The sequence below is a fragment of the Ascaphus truei genome, chromosome 5 (genome assembly GCF_040206685.1).
Source record: "Ascaphus truei isolate aAscTru1 chromosome 5, aAscTru1.hap1, whole genome shotgun sequence".
In the NCBI taxonomy this organism is placed as follows: domain Eukaryota; kingdom Metazoa; phylum Chordata; class Amphibia; order Anura; family Ascaphidae; genus Ascaphus; species Ascaphus truei.
This window is the reverse complement of record NC_134487.1, coordinates 301,214,271-301,233,467: the sequence shown is the minus strand read 5'-3', so window position 1 is coordinate 301,233,467 and position 19,197 is coordinate 301,214,271. Positions and strand designations below refer to the sequence as shown.

The 19,197-nt window shown below is 46.6% G+C and overlaps 1 protein-coding gene across 1 annotated transcript in view; it reads left to right on the top strand.

Moving 5' to 3' along the window:
- The window catches only part of CMAS (cytidine monophosphate N-acetylneuraminic acid synthetase), a 28,136-nt gene extending 9,145 nt beyond the window's left edge, over positions 1–18,991 (top strand). Inside the window, exons 4-8 of the mRNA XM_075602917.1 lie at positions 190–320; positions 2,306–2,400; positions 8,419–8,587; positions 11,887–12,043; positions 15,556–18,991. Coding sequence (XP_075459032.1) covers positions 190–320; positions 2,306–2,400; positions 8,419–8,587; positions 11,887–12,043; positions 15,556–15,758 — 755 coding nt within the window. The 3' untranslated portion in view covers positions 15,759–18,991. The remainder of the gene's footprint in view (positions 1–189; positions 321–2,305; positions 2,401–8,418; positions 8,588–11,886; positions 12,044–15,555) is intronic.
- The last annotated feature ends 206 nt before the right edge of the window (positions 18,992–19,197 follow it).

Here is a 19,197-nt window from a genome sequence, read left to right as displayed (position 1 = left end):
ATATTTCACTTCTTGATGGATTTGCCTATGTAAACATTTGATATAACGATGTCTTTATATGCCTTTAATGTGACACATTCTGTAGGGGTTATTCATTATAGATCCGATTTGGTCTTTATAGCACACAAACAACAATTCATAAAGCTCCATTCATAAAGTAACCTTTATATTGATATTGTATTCGTGTAGGTGGGGTCGCAATGGCTATGAACTTTGACCCAACGTGCAGACCACGTCGGCAAGACTGGGAAGGGGAGCTGTACGAAAACGGGGCATTTTATTTTTCTACAAGAGAAATTATCACCAAGGGTTTTTTACAGGTTGGCTTTTGCATTTCATAAAATCTTCCTGGTGAACTTCTTTAATGCCTCTTCCCAGAGGATATGCATGTACAGATCTCTAGTTTGTTTATACAATTAGTTATAGGACTTATTTGTCCAAATGCTATACCCAGTATCGGTTGTTATTGGTAATCCACTTAAATAGCAATTAACTGTTAATAATTTATATCGCACTTTAGTGAATAAGCCGCATGGGGCAGCGCCTGTATCGTTTGGCGGACCCCATCCCACTAAACTTCGCTTGATGAATTTGTCCCCCTTCCTCTGAGTATTATATACATTAAACTCCTGTATGTAGGAGAAAGCAGAGCAGGCCGGAGTTTAAACCAGGGGTTCTCTGACTTCTTGCTCTCGGAGCACACCTGTACATCATGCCCAGTTGCTGAGGCACCCCTACAATAGTGCAGACGTGCGTGAACAGGGCGGGCGCTAAACCGGTGGCATCCAGGGCGGGCGCTAAGAAGCAGATGCGCCCGAGAAGCGGACACTAAACCTCGCAGCTCTCTCCTTTCCATGCTGTTTCTTCCGGATATGCTTGGCCCCGCTCCCCCAGTACTTGTGACTCTTACACTTCCCAGCAGCAGCCAATCAGGATGGAGGAAACGGCCCAGCCTCTAGTGGCCTTCTACCTGCTCTGTGAAAATGGGAAATACCGTGACGCCCTTCTGATTGTTCCAGGTCCCCACGGAACCCCGGCCGAGAAACAAACCGTGCAAGAAGCTTAATGCGGATTGGAAGATGTTTTTCTATTTGGTGTCATAGAACCGGTATTGAAAAGGCTTAAAAGAATATACACAGCTGTACGAATGTTGTGGCAACCTCGGTCCTTTTACAAATGTAAAGCGGTTCTCCGTATCCCTACACACTTCAGTACGCGTTTCCAAGGGGGCAGTGGAAATGTATGCTGCCACATGTATACGGAGAACATGGCAAATATTTCAGTGGTTGTATGTAATATGTCGGCCATTTCTCTGTTGGTAGTTTCTATTCCAAAAGGTTTCATCGTTTTCTACTTCTCTGTTTTTAGTTGTTAGACTTGGGATTCTTAACACACACGTATATACAGTACACGCATTGAAACACGCGTGTTGAGGAAGGAGGTCAGCAGAAGTTCCAGCTCATGTAATTATATTTATATACAGTAAAGTTCACATGTGGCTTCAAGGACTGACGATCCCTTATAACAGCCAGTCAGCGACATCAAACGGTTTGCACAGGGAGCTAATTTGTGTCCAAGTTGCTTAACAAACATTAACTATTTTGGTATGCTCTTGTATTGGGCAATTAAGTCTGGCTGTGATAAATATAATACGATTATATCTATAGAGATATCTATAATATATATATATTATAGATATCTATCTTCTTTGCAACATTTGAAACTCTACCATTTTAGAGACAATCCAAGCCTTTTTTATTATGCAGAATTGAAGTAGGGGGTGTCAGCAGCTGAAGCACATTTATTTTGGCTCCGGGACCCCCAGCTTCCGGCGGTGCTAACCTCCATAGGGGGCGCCGGCAGCCGCTCCAGGGTTCACTATATGGCTGCTTTTCAAAGCTCCCGCTCCCTGTGGGCCAATAGAAAGCCGTGACATCACCCGGTGCGGTTTCCTATTGGCCCGTGTGACGGGGGAGCTGAAAACTGCAGAGATATCGACGCCCCTTACGGAGGCAAGTATCTCCAAAAGCAGGGGGTCCCCAGAGCTGAAATAAACAGCCTCCCGAGACCCCCTGCTTCAATCCTGCATTTCAAAATTAAAAAAAACCGGCCTGGATTACTCCTTTTTAAGATACAGAAAATGTGCTGGGATCTCCACACGCCGAAGCAATAGAAAAGCTGCTCCAATGTTTGCAAATTCTCTTCTATCTGGGAAAAGTGCCGTAGATCATTTTGAATTTAAATACTTAATATGTGTGAAGTAGAAGTCTTAATATCAGCAATAACCCCAATATATCAAACACAGGGCGGGTACGCTGCGTTCTATGAGATGAAACCGGAGCACAGCATTGACATTGATGTTGACCTTGACTGGCCAATTGCTGAACAGAGAGTTAAAAGGTAAAACCATTAAATGCAGAATATCTGCGCGTCACCAGCACCTTCCTTAGGGAATAAATGCAGAATATCTGCGCGTCACCAGCACCTTCCTTGGGGAATAAATGCAGAATATCTGCGCGTCACCAGCACCTTCCTTAGGGAATAAATGCAGAATATCTGCGCGTCACCAGCACCTTCCTTAGGGAATAAATGCAGAATATCTGCGCATCACCAGCACCTTCCTTAGGTAATAAATGCAGAATATCTGCGCATCACCAGCACCTTCCTTAGGGAATAAATGCAGAATATCTGCGCATCACCAGCACCTTCCTTAGGTAATAAATGCAGAATATCTGCGCATCACCAGCACCTTCCTTAGGGAATAAATGCAGAATATCTGCGCATCACCAGCACCTTCCTTAGGTAATAAATGCAGAATATCTGCGCATCACCAGCACCTTCCTTAGGGAATAAATGCAGAATATCTGCGCATCACCTGCACCTTCCTTAGGGAATAAATGCACAATATCTGCGCGTCACCAGCACCTTCCTTAGGGAATAAATGCAGAATATCTGCGCGTCACCAGAACCTTCCTTAGGGAATAAATGCAGAATATCTGCGCGTCACCAGCACCTTCCTTAGGGAATAAATGCACAATATCTGCGCGTCACCAGCACCTTCCTTAGGGAATAAATGCAGAATATCTGCGCATCACCAGCACCTTCCTTAGGGAATAAATGCACAATATCTGCGCGTCACCAGCACCTTCCTTAGGGAATAAATGCAGAATATCTGCGCGTCACCAGCACCTTCCTTAGGGAATAAATGCAGAATATCTGCGCGTCACCAGCACCTTCCTTAGGGAATAAATGCAGAATATCTGCGCGTCACCAGCACCTTCCTTAGGGAATAAATGCAGAATATCTGCGCGTCACCAGCACCTTCCTTAGGGAATAAATGCACAATATCTGCGCGTCACCAGCACCTTCCTTGGGGAATAAATGCACAATATCTGCGCGTCACCAGCACCTTCCTTAGGGAATAAATGCAGAATATCTGCGCGTCACCAGCACCTTCCTTAGGGAATAAATGCAGAATATCTGCGCGTCACCAGCACCTTCCTTAGGGAATAAATGCACAATATCTGCGCGTCACCAGCACCTTCCTTGGGGAATAAATGCAGAATATCTGCGCGTCACCAGCACCTTCCTTAGGGAATAAATGCAGTATATCTGCGCGTCACCAGCACCTTCCTTGGGGAATAAATGCAGAATATCTGCGCGTCACCAGCACCTTCCTTAGGGAATAAATGCAGAATATCTGCACGTCACCAGCACCTTCCTTAGGGAATAAATGCAGAATATCTGCGCATCACCAGCACCTTCCTTAGGGAATAAATGCAGAATATCTGCGCATCACCAGCACCTTCCTTAGGTAATAAATGCAGAATATCTGCGCATCACCAGCACCTTCCTTAGGGAATAAATGCAGAATATCTGCGCATCACCAGCACCTTCCTTAGGTAATAAATGCAGAATATCTGCGCATCACCAGCACCTTCCTTAGGGAATAAATGCAGAATATCTGCGCATCACCTGCACCTTCTTTAGGGAATAAATGCACAATATCTGCGCGTCACCAGCACCTTCCTTAGGGAATAAATGCAGAATATCTGCGCGTCACCAGAACCTTCCTTAGGGAATAAATGCAGAATATCTGCGCGTCACCAGCACCTTCCTTAGGGAATAAATGCACAATATCTGCGCGTCACCAGCACCTTCCTTAGGGAATAAATGCAGAATATCTGCGCATCACCAGCACCTTCCTTAGGGAATAAATGCACAATATCTGCGCGTCACCAGCACCTTCCTTAGGGAATAAATGCAGAATATCTGCGCGTCACCAGCACCTTCCTTAGGGAATAAATGCAGAATATCTGCGCGTCACCAGCACCTTCCTTAGGGAATAAATGCAGAATATCTGCGCGTCACCAGCACCTTCCTTAGGGAATAAATGCAGAATATCTGCGCGTCACCAGCACCTTCCTTAGGGAATAAATGCACAATATCTGCGCGTCACCAGCACCTTCCTTGGGGAATAAATGCACAATATCTGCGCGTCACCAGCACCTTCCTTAGGGAATAAATGCAGAATATCTGCGCGTCACCAGCACCTTCCTTAGGGAATAAATGCAGAATATCTGCGCGTCACCAGCACCTTCCTTAGGGAATAAATGCACAATATCTGCGCGTCACCAGCACCTTCCTTGGGGAATAAATGCAGAATATCTGCGCGTCACCAGCACCTTCCTTAGGGAATAAATGCAGTATATCTGCGCGTCACCAGCACCTTCCTTGGGGAATAAATGCAGAATATCTGCGCGTCACCAGCACCTTCCTTAGGGAATAAATGCAGAATATCTGCACGTCACCAGCACCTTCCTTAGGGAATAAATGCAGAATATCTGCGCGTCACCAGCACCTTCCTTAGGGAATAAATGCAGAATATCTGCGCGTCACCAGCACCTTCCTTAGGGAATAAATGCAGAATATCTGCACGTCACCAGCACCTTCCTTAGGGAATAAATGCAGAATATCTGCGCGTCACCAGCACCTTCCTTAGGGAATAAATGCAGAATATCTGCGCGTCACCAGCACCTTCCTTAGGGAATAAATGCAGAATATCTGCGCGTCACCAGCACCTTCCTTGGGGAATAAATGCAGAATATCTGCGCGTCACCAGCACCTTCCTTGGGGAATAAATGCAGAATATCTGCGCGTCACCAGCACCTTCCTTAGGGAATAAATGCAGTATATCTGCGCGTCACCAGCACCTTCCTTGGGGAATAAATGCAGAATATCTGCGCGTCACCAGCACCTTCCTTAGGGAATAAATGCAGAATATCTGCGCGTCACCAGCACCTTCCTTAGGGAATAAATGCACAATATCTGCGCGTCACCAGCACCTTCCTTAGGGAATAAATGCAGAATATCTGCGCGTCACCAGAACCTTCCTTAGGGAATAAATGCACAATATCTGCGCGTCACCAGCACCTTCCTTAGGGAATAAATGCACAATATCTGCGCGTCACCAGCACCTTCCTTGGGGAATAAATGCAGAATATCTGCGCATCACCAGCACCTTCCTTAGGGAATAAATGCACAATATCTGCGCGTCACCAGCACCTTCCTTAGGGAATAAATGCACAATATCTGCGCGTCACCAGCACCTTCCTTAGGGAATAAATGCAGAATATCTGCGCGTCACCAGCACCTTCCTTAGGGAATAAATGGACAATATCTGCGCGTCACCAGCACCTTCCTTAGGGAATAAATGCAGAATATCTGCACGTCACCAGCACCTTCCTTAGGGAATAAATGCAGAATATCTGCGCGTCACCAGCACCTTCCTTAGGGAATAAATGCAGAATATCTGCGCGTCACCAGCACCTTCCTTAGGGAATAAATGCAGAATATCTGCACGTCACCAGCACCTTCCTTAGGGAATAAATGCAGTATATCTGCGCGTCACTAGCACCTTCCTTAGGGAATAAATGCAGAATATCTGCGCGTCACCAGCACCTTCCTTAGGGAATAAATGCACAATATCTGCGCGTCACCAGCACCTTCCTTAGGGAATAAATGCAGAATATCTGCGCGTCACCAGCACCTTCCTTGGGGAATAAATGCAGTATATCTGCGCGTCACCAGCACCTTCCTTAGGGAATAAATGCAGTATATCTGCACGTCACCAGCACCTTCCTTGGGGAATAAATGCAGTATATCTGCGCGTCACCAGCACCTTCCTTAGGGAATAAATGCACAATATCTGCGCGTCACCAGCACCTTCCTTAGGGAATAAATGCAGAATATCTGCGCGTCACCAGCACCTTCCTTAGGGAATAAATGCACAATATCTGCGCGTCACTAGCACCTTCCTTAGGGAATATATGCAGAATATCTGCACGTCACCAGCACCTTCCTTGGGGAATAAATGCAGTATATCTGCACGTCACCAGCACCTTCCTTGGGGAATAAATGCAGTATATCTGCACGTCACCAGCACCTTCATTGGGGAATAAATGCAGTATATCTGCGCGTCACCAGCACCTTCCTTAGGGAATAAATGCCGAATATCTGCACGTCACAGCACCTTCATTGGGGAATAAATGCAGAATATCTGCGCGTCACCAGCACCTTCCTTAGGGAATAAATGCCGAATATCTGCACGTCACAGCACCTTCATTGGGGAATAAATGCAGAATATCTGCACGTCACCAGCACCTTCCTTAGGGAATAAATGCAGAATATCTGCGCGTCACTAGCACCTTCCTTAGGGAATATATGCAGAATATCTGCACGTCACCAGCACCTTCCTTGGGGAATAAATGCAGTATATCTGCACGTCACCAGCACCTTCCTTGGGGAATAAATGCAGTATATCTGCACGTCACCAGCACCTTCATTGGGGAATAAATGCAGTATATCTGCGCGTCCCCAGCACCTTCCTTGGGGAATAAATGCAGAATATCTGCACGTCACCAGCTCCTTCCTTAGGGAATAAATGCAGAATATCTGCGCGTCACCAGCACCTTCCTTGGGGAATAAATGCAGAATATCTGCGCGTCACCAGCACCTTCCTTGGGGAATAAATGCAGAATATCTGCGCGTCACCAGCACCTTCCTTAGGGAATAAATGCAGAATATCTGCGCGTCACCAGCACCTTCCTTAGGGAATAAATGCAGAATATCTGCGCGTCACCAGCACCTTCCTTAGGGAATAAATGCAGAATATCTGCGCGTCACCAGCACCTTCCTTAGGGAATAAATGCAGAATATCTGCGCGTCACCAGCACCTTCCTTGGGGAATAAATGCAGAATATCTGCGCGTCACCAGCACCTTCCTTGGGGAATAAATGCAGTTTGTGTTAAAGGTGCAATGATGGTAACATACGCTTTTACTTCCATATAAAGCAGCTGTAGCAGGACTCCTCCTTTCCCCCCCAGATACCTACATACTGCAGGCACAGCTCAAGAAGTGGGGATTTATTAGTAATAGGATTTATTAGTAATAGGATTTATTAGTAATATTACAGCACATGGCCCAGGCGTACTTCAAATGGGGAAAAAGGAAAGTGACGACCTGCGTATGCACGGGGATCCGCTTCAGACTGTGCGCCTATGTCGGATATGTATGCCGGCTTCCATACTTATGGCCAGGGTCTGCGCTGATAATTGGGGGAGGGTTGCAGACCTGTCTGGCGTGAGTGTGCGCACCATGCGATGTTTTTGTATGCTATACGGTGGAGTTTGTCACTTTTTTTTTACACAGCCTAACGTATTTAAAGTGTTAGTCATGAGGTTTATTGTTCAGTTTGAGCAGTTTAAACTGGTCACATGTCTTCACCTTCCCGTTTTTATATTGCTGGAGCAAGTAACCGAGGATAGGTTTGTGCTATATCTGAGAAGCCGAAGGCACGCGCACGCGCACTTCAGCCCATTTCATACCCTGGCTGCCGAAAATAGAGATGTTTTAATCAAGATTTTATAATGTACATTTTTAGATTTTAAGGCTCCTTTTTTTTTTTTTAATGGGTTGCCTACTCTTCGATGCATTATTCCACGTACTTCTGGTGATTTGTTGATTTTTAATCAGATGTATACATACAACCCTTTTTTTGTAGCAAGGTTTGACCATTTTTTATCAATTCTGGGTTGACACTGCATGATACAATAATATTTTTCATATGATCAACTACTAAGGAACAGGAATAGTATCATTTCTACCACCCACCTTTTTATGTTTTTTGAGGCCTTTACTTGGTAAGATCGCCACCAAAAACATTTCCAGCAATACTGCTCTTCCAGGGGATAAAAGCCGTAACCCTGCATATAAGGGCATATCGGCAGAAAGAAATCCAGCAACTATACAACTATCCCACATCGCTGTATATAAAGCTCATAGATAAAAGAAAAATAGTTATCTTTGTTAAAATAAAACTGACGCCTATTAACAGGAAATACTGTTTTGTCTTTTAGGTATGGCTACTTTGGGAAAAATAACCCCAAGGTAGTGAAGTTATTGGTGTGTAATATTGATGGATGTCTCACAGATGGTCGTGTTTATGTGAATCAGGACCACGAGTTAATCTCTTATCATGTCACAGACCTGGATGGGTTCAGAATGTTAATCGAGAAACATGTTGAGGTAAAACGTCAAGTTAGTCTTTTATTGAGCACTAGCTGAGAGACCCGGCGTTGCCCGGGATGTAATGTTCCCGTTCCTCTCTCTCCTCCCCCCTCTCTCTGTTTGTCCCCCATTCACATCAATCCAGTCCCCCCCCCTCCCTCCTTTACAGCTTCATGTAGCGTGTGTGCGTCAGTCACTGTGTGTTTGCTCGCGCGTCAGTGAGTCTGAGGCAGAAACACAAACACACACAGACTGACTGACGCACACACAGTCAGTGTGTGCCTCAGTCAGTGTGTGCGTGCGTCAGTCAGGCTTTGTGTGCGCGTCAGTCAGTGTGTGCGTGCGTGCGTCAAAGGGAGGGGGGGGCGTCAAAGGGAGGGGGGGGGCGTCAAAGGGAGGGGGGGGGCGTCAAAGGGAGGGGGGGGGCGCCTCAAAGGCATGGATTCCTCCCCCTGCATTTCCTGCAGTGGACAGGAGGGGGGGGGCAGTGGACAGGAGGGAGGGGGCAGTGGACAGGAGGGAGGGGGCAGTGGACAGGAGGGAGGGGGCAGTGGACAGGAGGGGGGGGGCAGTGGACAGGAGGGGGGGGGCAGTGGACAGGAGGGGGGGGGCAGTGGACAGGAGGGGGGGGGCAGTGGACAGGAGGGGGGGGGGCAGTGGACAGGAGGGGGGGGGCAGTGGACAGGAGGGGGGGGGGCAGTGGACAGGAGGGGGGGGGCAGTGGACAGGAGGGGGGGGGCAGTGGACAGGAGGGGGGGGGGCAGTGGACAGGAGGGGGGGGGGGCAGTGGACAGGAGGGGGGGGGGCAGTGGACAGGAGGGGGGGGGCAGTGGACAGGAGGGGGGGGGCAGTGGACAGGAGGGGGGGGGGGCAGTGGACAGGAGGGGGGGGGCAGTGGACAGGAGGGGGGGGGCAGTGGACAGGAGGGGGGGGGGGCAGTGGACAGGAGGGGGGGGGGGCAGTGGACAGGAGGGGGGGGGCAGTGGACAGGAGGGGGGGGGCAGTGGACAGGAGGGAGGGGGCAGTGGACAGGAGGGGGGGGGCAGTGGACAGGAGGGGGGGGGCAGTGGACAGGAGGGGGGGCAGTGGACAGGAGGGGGGGCAGTGGACAGGAGGGGGGGGCAGTGGACAGGAGGGGGGACAGGAGGGGGGACAGGAGGGGGGACGCAGTGGACAGGAGGGGGGGCAGTGGACAGGAGGGGGGGGCAGTGGATAGGAGGGGGGGCAGTGGACAGTGACACACACACACACACACACACACACACACACACACACACACACACACACACACACACACACACACACACACACACACACACACACACACCTCAGTTGATGCGCCCTTTCTCAGTTCCGTTTGGCGCCGGAGGTGGGGAGCGACACCTACCTGTACTTCCGGGCGCCGCCACCGTCTGACTCGGCGCCGCGAGGGAGGAAGGGGGTCCGCCATCTTACGCGCCGCGTGGCAGCTGCGGGAAGCGAGGTGATTTGGAGCGGGGAGGGGGGAGAGGTGATTTGGAGCGGGGAGAGGTGATTTGGAGCGGGGAGAGGTGATGCCGCTGGGGAGGGGGAAGAGGTGATGCCGCTGGGGAGGGGGAAGATGTGATGCCGCTGGGGAGGGGGAAGAGGTGATGCCGCTGGGGAGGGGGAAGAGGTGATGCCGCTGGGGAGGGGGAAGAGGTGATGCCGCTGGGGAGGGGGAAGAGGTGATGCCGCTGGGGAGGGGGAAGAGGTGATGCCGCTGGGGAGGGGGAAGAGGTGATGCCGCTGGGGAGGGGGAAGAGGTGATGCCGCTGGGGAGGGGGAAGAGGTGATGCCGCTGGGGAGCGGGGAGAGGTGATGCCGCTGGGGAGGGGGAAGAGGTGATGCCGCTGGGGAGGGGGAAGAGGTGATGCCGCTGGGGAGGGGGAAGAGGTGATGCCGCTGGGGAGGGGGAAAAGGTGATTTGGAGAGGGGAGAGAGGTGTGTGTGTGTGTGTGTGTGTGTGTGTGTGTGTGTGTGTGTGTGTGTGTGTGTGTGTGTGTGTGTGTGTGTGTGTGTGTGTGTGTGTGTGTGTGTGTGTGTGTGTGTGTGTGTGTGTGTGTGTGTGTGTGTGTGTGTGTGTGTGTTTTATTTTTTTGGACCTTTGGCCCGTCACTCCGCCTCAGGCCAATGAGAGGTGTGGGGGGCGGGCCAAGGGGGTGGTGTGAGTGTGTGAGGCCAATGAGAGGTGTGCGGGGGCGGGCGGGCCAAGGGACCAATGAGATTGCCGCTAGGGACACCGGACATCCAGCAGGCAGGCAAACAAACATACAGTGCTTTCACTAATATAGTATAAGATTACTGAGCATGCTGCTTTCTATAGGGGCCGATTCTATATGGTCCGAAGTCTGAAAATTTTCAGCCAAAAACGGCTTGATCGACCTCTTTGGCGCATATACTGTATAATCGGCTTATATCTCTCTCGCCAACATGTGAACCTTCAGCTGGTTATACACACATACACACCCACAGACTAAAGTAGGGGTATTGTGCAGTAATACTGTTACACAAGGCAGAAGAGCTCTGACCATATTTTCATAGGTTTTGTGCTAAAGGGCAAGAGGCAAACAACAATATTAGAAAAGAACCCTAACTCTGCGCTAGAAGTGACATGTCACGTTTTGCAGAAAAGGCGTGGCACCTGGTAGCAGCGACACAACATTTAAAGCTGCAGTACAAGCAATATCCTATGTGTGTTTTTTTTTGTTTTTTTAATCAGTTCTGTACTTAGAGAAAATACTTGTAGCATTTTTTTTTTAACACTTTTTTAAAGAGATTTTTTTAATGTCTTCTAATTTAACAGGCCTTTTTTTTTCTATAGAAACCGTTTACAAAGTCACATCCCCCTTCCTCTTCTAAGACAGGCTCTGGCTCTTGAGCCCCGCCCTTTCTCTAGCAGTGCACCAATTATATCTAGTAACTGCCTGGTCACATGATCTTCCCCACAGAACTTTGCATCGTGGGTATTGTTTCGCAGCAATAACAGTGAATTAAATAACCCGGAGCAAAGCGATTGATTACAGGAGAATGGATCGATCTGCAGCTTAGCTAATCACTTGTCAGTGTGCAGATTGTATTGATGCACATACTGAATGGGGAAAAAATAAATATATATTTTTAATACGGTAGCTTGAACTGCAGCTTTAAACCGCTGGGAAAATAATTTTTAAGTTTACGATTTTCCTTTGAAAGTAGGTGGTTTAAATAAAGAAAAGCAGCAGCAAGGATTGGGAACGCTTCTTTACTGTAACCTCCGTATATTAACATTTCCCGTGGTGTTTTTTTGTTCGGAATAGGTGCGGTTAGTCTCTGAAAGGAATATTAGCGCCACATTGCGTTCTACACTGAACTTTCCCTGCACGATAGAAGCTAATGTTGCAAACAAGAGACAACTGGTGGAGAGGTGGATAACGGAGATGGGTTTATCAGACTGGAGCCAAATATCGTACATGGGTAAGTGCCTTATTTTATGTGCTCATGAGAAACAAAACAGATCACCAAGTGTTCTATTTCTGCGTTACTTTATACTTACTCGCATTTTCCTGTGTATACACTCTGCATCTCTTAGATTTTTATTTTTTTAACTCCTAATGACATTTGTAATTTTTTAATGTACTGATCATCCTATGGTTGTTACAGAAACCATTTAGAAAGTCACATCCACTTCCCCTTTTGAAACAGGCTCTGATAGACACCTTTTTATAAGCGCTGCACTTTGGCAACAAAGTATCACAAACAGACCTGTTGCTGTGTTCCAAACAGCAAACCGTCTATTACTCTGGAAGCTGTAACAATAATGTGTTGCCTAGTCATATAAAGTTACAGATCCACTGCAACATAGTCAGAAGGCAGCCATTTTGTTAGGCACACAATCAGGATTGTTACAGATGTATGACAGGAGCACCAAACAGTTGCCAGCTTGGGTAAGAATGTAGAATGATACATTGTCACACACTTTACATGTACAAATAATAAAGCGAGATGTAATACTGTTGCTTTAAGTTGGCCTTTTAAGTAAATGCAAATACTTGACCGTGTACAAAGCACTTGAAGCCTCGGAGGTTCAAAAGCTCTGTACACTAATTTCTGAATGTGAATGTTGATCTGCTAAAAGGAATCACAACATGCAGTGTAAAAACCACAAACATGCCTGGGTTATTATGCTTCGACTAGAATGGTTGAACCGTCAGGAAAGCATGTGGGGGAGAGAGGTACGGTTACTAATTCGTCTTAAAGTATGGGATAACAAATGAATGATTTGGTTCATTTTATTACGATCGTTGAATAAATCTGTAACATGCACTGTTAATGTGTTAATTTCATGGTACAGCCTGTGAACTCGGGAATGTGATGGATCTGAAAATACCAGGCCTTTTTAACAAATCTAGCAGGAGCGTGAGAAGTTAGCTGCGTCACACACGTGCGTGAGACGATAGCTACGTCATGCATGTGCGTGAAGTTAGCTGCGTCACACACGTGCGTGTGCCTCAAAACGGTAGCTGCATCGCACACATGCATGAGAAGTTAGCTGCATCACATACGTGCGTGTGACGATAGCTACGTCATGCATGTGCGTGAAGTTAGCTGCGTCACAGACGTGCGTGTGCCTGAGACGGTAGCTACGTCATGCATGTGCGTATGAAGGTAGCTAAGTCACACATGTCAATGTGCGTGAGACGGTAGCTACATCAATATTGTGTGAAAAGAAGTGATAAAAGGCGCTAACAACTCTTTATGAAAGTGAAAATAATAATAATAAGTGTTAAGTGATGAAAATGAATATAGTATCTAAACACCCAGCTCAAAACCTCTCTGGTGGGACCTGTTTCACGGGTTCCAAGGTTTAGCAATTTCTCAAACATCCAGGGGGAGCATGTAGGGGAATAAGAGAACAAAATACACAGATATAAGTGCAGACGTTTCTTAAATCAATTAAATTAATAGACTGCGTCTTGGCTCATATAGTTGTTCTACTCACAGGACATTAGAGTTTATAAAGGCAGCTGGCAAATTGGGTTGCCACCCATGCAGATAACTGTAAACAGGACCCCCTTTCAAATTCTCCGTCAGCAATGATAGCATATAAAATGAGAGAGAAAGCTACATAGTGCGATCAAATTGGAAAACTTTATGTATTAAAAAAAAAGGGTAAAAAATGCGCACTTACAATGTGCCAATTTAAAATAAGCATATATCACACAAGGTGAATTGGAGGTATCCCGAACTGCTCACCGCCTCCCTTAGGTATTTGGCTGGCTTCCATGGCTCTGTGTCCCGAATCGGAGCTTCCTTCTGTGCGCCCGTCTGGATGTGTGACGTCACGGCTGCAGGGTAGGTTTGCTACGGGTCGCCTCCAAGCCCAAAATTGGTCCACTCAACGCGTTTCGCCCAGCTACCAAGAACTGTTGTCGGCCTTTATAAACTCTAATGTCCTGTGAGTAGAACAACTATATGAGCCAAGACGCAGTCTATTAATTTAATTGATTTAAGAAACGTCTGCATTTATATCTGAGTATTTTGTTCTCTTATTCCCCTACATGCTCCCCCTGGATGTTTGAGAAACAGGTAGCTAAGTCACACATGTGCGTGAGAAGGTAGCTGCGTCACACACGTGCATGTGTGTGAGACGGTAGCTACGTCATGCATGTGCGTGAGACGGCAGCTACGTCACAGACGTGCATGTGCGTGAGACGGTAGCTACGTCATGCATGTGCGTGAGAAGGTAGCTACGTCATGCATGTGCGTGAGAAGGTAGCTATGTCATGCATGTGCGTGAGACGGTAGCTATGTCATGCATGTGCGTGAGACGGTAGCTATGTCATGCATGTGCGTGAGAAGGTAGCTACGTCATGCATGTGCATCAGAAGGTAGCTATGTCATGCATGTGCGTGAGACGCTGGCTATGTCATGCATGTGCGTGAGAAGGTAGCTACGTCATACACATGTTGTGCATGTTTACTTGGACAGGAGACATGACTCATAAAAGTACATTCATGTTCTAGGTCAGGAGCGCTCAACTCCAGCCCTCAAGCCCTTACCAACAGGTCAGGTTTTCAGGATATCCCAGCTTTAGCACAGGTGGCTCAATCAGGAGCCTGAAGCAGGGACTGGTTGAGCCACCTGTGCCGAAGCTGGGATATCCTGAAGACCTGTTGTGGAGTGCTTGAGGGCGGGAGTTGAGCACCCCTGGCCTAGATTACTTGGTCATAATGGTGGGTGTTTAAAGAAATCCATAACGCATTGATTTCTTATGTAAGCAGCGACACAAAACAGAAGTGTCAGTCCAGGTCGGTAAGTCAGCGCGTGCCTTGGATTTGGTGTTTATGGAACGCATAACATGCAACGGGCTAAAGATATAAACCAGGAAGCATACTGAGGTTAAACCCCCACTTGCAGGTGTAAGTCTGCTCTGGAATGAACGCATAACATGCAACGGGCTAAAGATATAAACCAGGAGGTATACTGAGGTTAAACCCCCACCTGCAGGTGTAAGTCTGCTCTGGAATGAACGCATACCGCCCTCTTACTTCCTGAGCAGCATCATTGTGCCGCGGGGCTGACACGCCGTGCCAGCTAGCAGAAGGTTGGCGATGGGATACGTGCAGTGCTCGAAGGGTGTCTGTGGGCGCTTCTTGTGTATCTTATAGCAGCGAAAAGAACTTGGAAGAGCAGCGAAACGAGCCATTGTTTGTCTGTGGGTGTGTGGCTTTTATAGCTCATTAAATATAAACCTGCAGTGTATAATTGAATTTAAGTTGGTGTTTATCTTCGATTGGAGCTCATTGTTACCAAGGCCTGTTAATTTCATACTCCAATACATAGTGGACTTTCCCACTAGTGGAAAGTGACCGAGATAACATGAGTGGTTCAGTGTATATTTAAGGAAGTGCTTCCCCCCACGACCCTCCTTCCACGGTGGTTACATGCAAAAAAAGGACTCATTGTAGTTGTGTGTTTCTTTCCAGGAAGCAGCTATTCGGATGTGGAGTGCTTGCGACTCGCCGGCTCCAGTGGCGTTCCCGCAGACGCATGCCGGGCTGCCAAGATGACGGATAGTTATGTCTGTAAATATAATGGTGGTTATGGGGCCATCCAAGAATTTGTAGAGCACATTATGTCACAAGGTGACTTGCAGATCGGGTCCGTCACAGAAAACCATCAACAATAAAACAGACATTTTCTTTATCTTTACATGCAAAACTATATAATAATAATATTACTGTCCTTGGCAACATTTTAGGTAAAAGCTGAACTTTGTTTTCGGGCGACCCCTTAGTGACAGAGAAACTGTGAAATTGCAAAATATTCCTAAACCAAATTTTTGTCTTGCATTGCAATTGATAAGTAACAATATTCTCGTCGGCTTAATAACATGCGTGTTTTTTGTTTACATAAACGTACGGTTCATTCCTCAAACATAGAGACAGGATTTTTTTATTTTTTTATCTGTTCTGAAACTTCAGACGTAGGAAATAAGCTTTTAATAAAATGACTGCTAGTAATACTGAGCATAGGAAGTGTATTTCCCGGCTAGTAATACTGAGCATAGGAAGTGTATTTCCCGGCTAGTAATACTGCGCATAGGAAGTGTATTTCCCGGCTAGTAATACTGAGCATAGGAAGTGTATTTCCCGGCTAGTAATACTGCGCATAGGAAGTGTATTTCCCAGCTGGTAATACTGCGCATAGGAAGTGTATTTCCCGGATTGCAATACTGCGCATAGGAAGTGTATTTCCCGGCTAGTAATACTGAGCGTAGGAAGTGTATTTCCCGGCTAGTAATACGGAGCATAGGAAGTGTATTTTCCGGCTAGTAATACGGAGCATAGGAAGTGTATTTTCCGGCTAGTAATACTGCGCATAGGAAGTGTATTTCCCGGCTAGTAATACTGCGCATAGGAAGTGTATTTCCCGGCTGGTAATACTGAGCATAGGAAGTGTATTTCCCGGCTAGTAATACTGCGCGTAGGAAGTGTATTTCCCGGCTGGTAATACTGAGCATAGGAAGTGTGTTTCCCGGCTGGTAATACTGAGCATAGGAAGTGTATTTCCCGGCTAGTAATGCTGAGCATAGGAAGTGTATTTCCCGGCTAGTAATACTGAGCATAGGAAGTGTATTTCCCGGCTAGTAATACTGCGCATAGGAAGTGTATTTCCCGGCTGGTAATACTGTGTATATGAAGTGTATTTCCCGGATTGCAATACTGCGCATAGGAAGTGTATTTCCCGGCTAGTAATACTGAGCGTAGGAAGTGTATTTCCCGGCTGATAATACTGAGCATAGGAGGTGTATTTCCCGGCTAGTAATACTGCGCATAGGAAGTGTATTTCCCGGCTAGTAATACTGAGCATAGGAAGTGTATTTCCCGGCTGGTAATACTGAGCGTAGGAAGTGTATTTCCCGGCTAGTAATACTGCGCGTAGGAAGTGTATTTCCCGGCTGGTAATACTGAGCATAGGAAGTGTGTTTCCCGGCTGGTAATACTGAGCATAGGAAGTGTATTTCCCGGCTAGTAATGCTGAGCATAGGAAGTGTATTTCCCGGCTAGTAATACTGAGCATAGGAAGTGTATTTCCCGGCTAGTAATACTGCGCATAGGAAGTGTATTTCCCGGCTGGTAATACTGTGTATATGAAGTGTATTTCCCGGATTGCAATACTGCGCATAGGAAGTGTATTTCCCGGCTAGTAATACTGAGCGTAGGAAGTGTATTTCCCGGCTAGTAATACTGAGCATAGGAAGTGTATTTTCCGGCTAGTAATACTGCGCATAGGAAGTGTATTTCCCGGCTAGTAATACTGCGCATAGGAAGTGTATTTCCCGGCTGATAATACTGAGCATAGGAGGTGTATTTCCCGGCTAGTAATACTGCGCATAGGAAGTGTATTTCCCGGCTAGTAATACTGAGCATAGGAAGTGTATTTCCCGGCTAGTAATACTGAGCGTAGGAAGTGTATTTCCCGGCTAGTAATACTGAGCATAGGAAGTGTATTTCCCGGCTAGTAATACTGAGCATAGGAAGTGTATTTCCCGGCTAGTAATACTGAGCATATGAAGTGTGTTTCCCGGCTAGTAATACTGAGCATATGAAGTGTGTTTCCCGGCTAGTAATACTGAGCGTATGAAGTGTGTTTCCCAGCTAGTAATACTGAGCATAGGAAGTGTATTTCCCGGCTGGTAATACTGAGCGTAGGAAGTGTATTTCCCGGCTGGTAATACTGAGCGTAGGAAGTGTATTTCCCGGCTGGTAATACTGAGCATAGGAAGTGTATTTCCCGGCTGGTAATACTGAGCATAGGAAGTGTATTTCCCGGCTAGTAATACTGAGCATAGGAAGTGTGTTTCCCGGCTAGTAATACTGAGCGTATGAAGTGTGTTTCCCAGCTAGTAATATTAAGCCTAAATGTCTAATAAAACAAGTGAGTTGTACACATTTTAAATATACTATTGATGCTCAAATTCTGATTCTATAGTTGACAAATATTTGGGGGAAAAAACACATTTTTAATATGCATTTAATTTTCAAAAACAGCATCTACAGAAAGTCCTGTCCACGTTAACCACTGTTGCTTTTATAAACTGTTTGCCAATCCTTTTTTATGTCTGGTGTTTTTGGGAGGGGGGGGGGGGGGGTTCCTCGCTGCTTCTCAGCAGGGTATCGGTATATCCTAGCAGACATGTGGTTTGCATCATGAAGCATTAAAGGAAAAAATTATAATAATTTATATGTGGTGATCCAGGGGCGCTCAGCTCCAGTTCTCAAGCCCCCCAAAGAGGTCAGGTTCTCATGATATCCCTGCTTCAGCACAGGTGACTCAATCAGAGGCTCAGTCGAAGAATGAACCTCTGAGCCACCTGTGCTGAAGCTGGGATTGCCTAAAAACCGGGGGGGGGGGGGCTTGAGGACTGGCGTTGAGCACCCCTGTTGTAATCTATTCTCCAAGTACTGCCTCTGTATCTCTGAGATTGCTAAATAAATCAACATGACGGAAGCAACTCACTGTAGTGTCGGCGAACTCTGCCTTCTCAGAAAGACTGACATGGCCCTAATGTATGGGACTTCAGCATCTTGGTATGCACTACACTGTAATTTAATAGATATATATTTTATAAATAATTAATCGGTTGAATTTAGGGGCGATTTGAGTAATTTTACATGGTCTTACATGTATAAAACCTTGTTTACAAATCTTGAAACCAAAGTAGAGGTGTAAGGTAAACCTGATGGGGTGTTTTAAATTCTTATCTCGAGAAGAATCGTTTATTTCTGTTTATCTCATCCTTTGTCTTAATTGTTTATTGACGTAATGAAAAGATTTTGATTTATTTTGCAAGCTGTTTTAACATTTAGTTCGGTATGCTTTAAAATAAAATAATGACGAATTGTAATGTTTCATGAATGTGAACTAGTATCATTGGGGGCCTTATTTATTCAAATGCATGTTTAAATGCCTTCTGTTTTGTTTTAACCTTTTGGCTGCCAAGTGCCACTCATCTTCCGGGATCCAGATCATGCGATAGCTCGGGATAGAGAGAGCGTGATCGCGACCTGTCCCCAGTTACATAAATGAACGCGGTCACCTCCTGCAAAAATAGCACGACGTTT